The sequence below is a fragment of the Plasmodium brasilianum genome, chromosome 11 (genome assembly GCF_023973825.1).
Source record: "Plasmodium brasilianum strain Bolivian I chromosome 11, whole genome shotgun sequence".
Lineage (NCBI taxonomy): Eukaryota > Apicomplexa > Aconoidasida > Haemosporida > Plasmodiidae > Plasmodium > Plasmodium brasilianum.
In genome coordinates this window covers 2,403,917-2,409,138 of record NC_090124.1, presented here as the reverse complement: position 1 = coordinate 2,409,138, position 5,222 = coordinate 2,403,917, and the positions used below count along the sequence as shown (strand labels likewise).

Sequence of the window (5,222 nt, the reverse complement as noted above, 5' to 3'; positions counted from 1 at the left end):
TGAAAAAATCTTATTTTGTTTTATGTTGCTACATATTTACTCCTATAAGTTCATTATATACTATATATACTTATATATATAATTAATTCATTAAAATACAAAAAATTAAATATATAATATCTTAAAACATTATAAACTATTTTTATATATATTCCATTGTATATTCTTATTAAACATTATATCTGAAAAAAAAAAAAAAAAATTGGATATTATATAAGCGATTTAAATAAAAACAAGAAATAGGAAAAAAAACAAAAAAATTGTATAAAGCTAAATTCAAGGATAAAAAATAAATAAAACTATAAGTCCTTAATATAAATGATTAATAAAAGATAACCATAATAACATAATTTTCTTTGGGAAAAGATTAGTTATGAAAATATATTATGAATTTATAACTTTTTTCTTTTTTTTTTCTCACCATTTTCTATCATTTATTTACTTGTTTAAAAGGAATTATTAAATATATAAATAACGTATTTACGTTATAATAATATAATTTATCTTATTTGGAACAACTTTAAATTCTTCTGTAATCAAATTTAAACAAGTTTTTTTTTTAAAAGTATTATAAAACAATATATGAGCATCTTTATTCTTCATTTAGTATAAATATTTATTAATAACGTTGAAAAAAAATTTTTATATAGATTTCATATGCATTGAAAAAAAAAAATTAAGGGACATTCTTTTAATCTATTTATATTAATACATATATTAATAATTAGACAATAATAATTATTCAGTTCCAGTATTTTTTTGTATTATTTAATGTAATATATTATTCTATATACATGGAATCGTATTATTATTATTATTATTAAAAAGTTCTAATTTATTTTGCGTTCTTTCAATTTTATAATACAGTTATTTTTCTTATAAGATATATCTAGCAAATTCTTCATATGTTTAATAAGTATTCAATTTTATTTTAATTATTTAATATTACTAATTTATATTTTATTAATTAAAATGTATCCCCAATTGAATAGTAAATGTTTAAAAGAAGTAATAGAGATATTCGCGAAAACATGTATATATATTAAAATACTTTATTTTAAAATAATTTAATAACAAAATGTATACCATAAATAATTAATTATTAGGTAATTCATATATATAATATAAAAATTATTTATATAAATTAATAGTGTAATGCTTTCACAACTTTAACACGAATTTATCATAATTCATATATTATAAATTCTTATATCTAATTACAATATATTATGTACAAAAAACTAATAATACTCTAATAATAACTTTCTAATTCTTACATAAGAAATAATATACAAATTAAAGCAATAAAATTCTAATAATTTTTATCATGCTTATGACTTATTCATTTTCGTAATAACAAAAAAATAAAAAGAATTAATAACATTAAAATAATAATAATATTCGTATATGTAACTCTGTTCTGGTGGGTAAGAAAGGCGCATTATTTATATTAATGATAATTTTACAGAATATAATTTATATCATTTATTAATATTATTTATAAGTAATTTTTTTATTGTATATTATCTGAAATTTTCTTTATATAGGTAGTGTAAATTTTACATAAAAATATAACATAAATTGTGATTTAATATCAAAAATTTGGGGTATATATCCAGTTGTGATATATTTCAGGTAAAAAATAAAAAATATTTAAAATAAATATATGGTGAATTCAATTATTTTATAGTTTTCATATATATTATTATTCATTTTAATATTTTATACTTTCTGTTAATATAAATTTATTTTAATATTATGTTACTAATAAATAAAAAGATATAAATTTTAATTATTCTTTCACATCTTTATTGTGAATCATTTAGATATTAATATAGATTCATTATGGAAAAATGTTATACCTCAGTAATACTAAATGTTTTTTAATATAGTTAAATTAATTCATAAATTATTTATAATAAAAAAAGTGCTAATACAAGTAAGCTAAAAATTAGTACTTAAATAATTCTTAACCATTTTTTTTAAATCTAGCCTTTTGGAGTTTTAGGCCTTTTTGCATTAAGTTATTATTCAACGCAAGAATTTAAAAGCATTAAGCAATATATACAAAATAAAACAAGATACTTAAATAATGAAAATAAAAACAAATTTAGGAGTGTGTGCCTAGAATTGGCTGATTATCTAATAAGGAATAAAACTGCACCACTTTACAGAGATAAAAATAAGTGGGAAGGTACACTAAAGGAGTATATAAAACCTTACTATAAACATCTAACTAAATATGGAGGATGCCCTGTGATTTTATATGAAAAAGATAAAGCTATTTTAGATTTACAATATGAAGTGCATGATTTCTGTGAAAAAAAAAATGTTGATCTGAAAGAAATATCTCGCTTAAAAAAACTATATTCAAATAAATGTGTTTCTACATGGGCAAGGAAATGTAACGAATATAATGTGTGGATTAATGAGAGGCAAAAATTTTTTAAGACAAAAGAAAGCTTAATTAAAGATTGTTACCAAGAAACACAAACAAAAAGAGGAAGTAAAAAATCATCATGTAACATACTGAATCCTGAAACGTTTAATACACTTGATTATTGTGTAACTGTTCGTTCAAATCTAGAAGGCCAATCTGCATATGAAGAAGGAAATTCACAAAAAGTACATCCAAATGGAAATATAGAACAAACTGAATCTCAAGCTTCAACGCAAAAAGGCGCTGAAGTTAAACACGAACAAACACAACCTGAAACAGGAGTGCAACTCGAACAGGAAACTCATCAAGAAGGAATATCATCACCACCTGATACTCCAACGACTAACGATACCAGTATGAGACCTGAAGATGCACCACCAAAAGCATCAATGCTTCCTCAAGTTGAAGAAAAATTACCATTAGGTGACACTACATCAGAATCTAAAAATGATAAAGACTTAAAAGTAAAACAAGTTACTAATTATCCTTCTGTATCTTCTGAAAGATTACCTAATGTAGTAAATTCTTCTGTTATACATCAACCCCCTAATATTTCAGGTAAGAGGAATTCTACATAAATTTCTATATTTAAATAATTACAATAAAAAATATATATATATTAAAAATGCAGTTAATGTTCCTGAAGGAAATATAAATAACACAAATATATCATCATTTTTGATAAGCATTATAACTATTATTGCATTTTCCTTTTTTCTTAAAGTAAATTAAAACTTAAAAGCTAAAAATATTATATATTTGATTATTGTAATATACAATTTTATAAATATTTTTCTCTTATATTGTAGTACGCCTTAATAGGACTATTTAAAAAAAGGAAAAAAATAAAAAGAAGACAAGTGAAATTCCTCAGAATACCACTACCTTCATATTCTAACATTAAAAAGAAGTTTCTAACATATGATCATTTAGAACACCCAATATATGATAATGAAGAAATTATGAAAAAAATAAAAATACGTGATAATAGCACGAAAAAAAATGTAAATTCATCGAAACTAACAAAGAACAGGCATAAAACTATCATAGAAGTACATATGGAAGTACTTGAAGAATTTAGAAATAAAGAATGGGAATTCAGCAAAGGAGAATTTTTAGAAATATGTCTAGAAGTATTTAACAAAGATGATGATAAAACATATACTAATTTAGAAAATGCTGAATCATTATTGGAAAATACTAAATGTAGCAGTGATATTGAAAGAAAAAAAATTCTGTGGAATAAATGGATAGAAAGACATAGAAATATTTCTGAAAATTTGAAAAAAGAAGTTTGGTTTAACAATCTCAAAAATGAATGGAAAAAAGAACACAACTATATAAAAGAAAGCAAAAAATCAAAAAAAAATCCTTCAAATAAAATTCAAAAGGTTCCATTTCTGGAAAGAGAAAAAGATATATGGAGACAGTGGATAATAAAAAACAAAGTAATTATAGAACAATGCTTGGAACATAACTCATTTAACGAATTTACAGAACTAAAAAATATTTCAGAAGTATACGAAAATGAACAAAATATAATTAATTTAACACTAATAAATATAAAGGAATTACAACAAAGAGAGAGTTTTGAAGAATTATATAGATGTATAAAAGAAAACATAGTAGAAAAACTTTGTATACTTGTATATATGACGATATTAGAAGAATGTAATAATGAAGAGAATATAGAAAATAGGAAATTATATTTGGATAGTTCCATAAATGATTGGAAAACGGAAGAATATTTAGATAGGAAACATGAAATTACAGAAAATATGACTGACATTAATAGAGATGTTTTACACAATAAAAAAAATAATGAAATTCATAATTGTGCAAGAGATTATTGCTTAAGAAAAGACATAGATGAATGGATAATGGAAGATAATACAATCGTAAATTCCATATCCAAAGAAAATAATGAACTAAAATCTGATCAAATAGAAGAATAATACATCCTAAAAATTGATAAGGAAAATAAAAAATCTATTGGAACCGTATTTGAGTGAAATTAGATTATGTTAATCAAATATATGTGTCAATTTTCCTGATATATCACTAAAACAGTGAAAAAATAAAAAATTAAAATAATGAATAACATAAAAGAGAAAGTTATCATGATAAATCAAGTATGAAATATAATTTTTTAAAAAATAAATTAATATATAAAAATAAGAAAGCAAATGCAGAAAAAGTAAAGGAAAAATAGGATATATGCAACTGCAGTAGTAAATTCTGATTATACAATTGATAAAAATGTAGAAAGCAAAAAATTGACTATATGCCAACCTATACCATATTATTATCTTAAATTATTTTTTATATTAAAGAAAAACAAATACTGCTTATAATTTCAAAATAACATAACAAAAGCAATTCTTATTTTATTATATTATATTATATATTACATTGTTATTTCATTACATCAAAAACTATATATTGTTAATTTATTACATATTACATTAAAAGAAAAACTAGTGTATAATATACATATATATATGTATATATATCATATATTATATATCCGTTTTTTTTACAATAAAAAAATAAAAAAATTGTAGCAAATTAAAACATTCATTATATATGAACTAAACGCGCGTACATTACATTAGGAGGTATAAATGTCCTAATTCTTTATTATACACTTATATACTTTCTTTTTTTTTTCTTTTTTTTCCTATAAATTTTATTTCTCTGCTTCAATAAAAAATAAATAGAATTTAATTTATTTTTTTTTCTCTAGCTTTTTTGAATAATACATTTTACATTACTTTCTAGA

The 5,222-nt window shown here is 20.9% G+C and overlaps 1 protein-coding gene across 1 annotated transcript; it reads left to right on the top strand.

Annotated features, from left to right (window-relative positions):
* Window positions 1-1,853: 1,853 nt before the first annotated feature.
* MKS88_003958 (STP1 protein) lies at window positions 1,854-4,395 on the top strand (the record flags this gene model as incomplete). Its single annotated transcript, XM_067217097.1, has 3 exons — window positions 1,854-1,866; window positions 2,009-2,998; window positions 3,263-4,395. 3 exons carry the CDS (start codon window positions 1,854-1,856, stop codon window positions 4,393-4,395), a joined length of 2,136 nt encoding a protein of 711 aa, XP_067072766.1.
* Window positions 4,396-5,222: the final 827 nt, after the last annotated feature.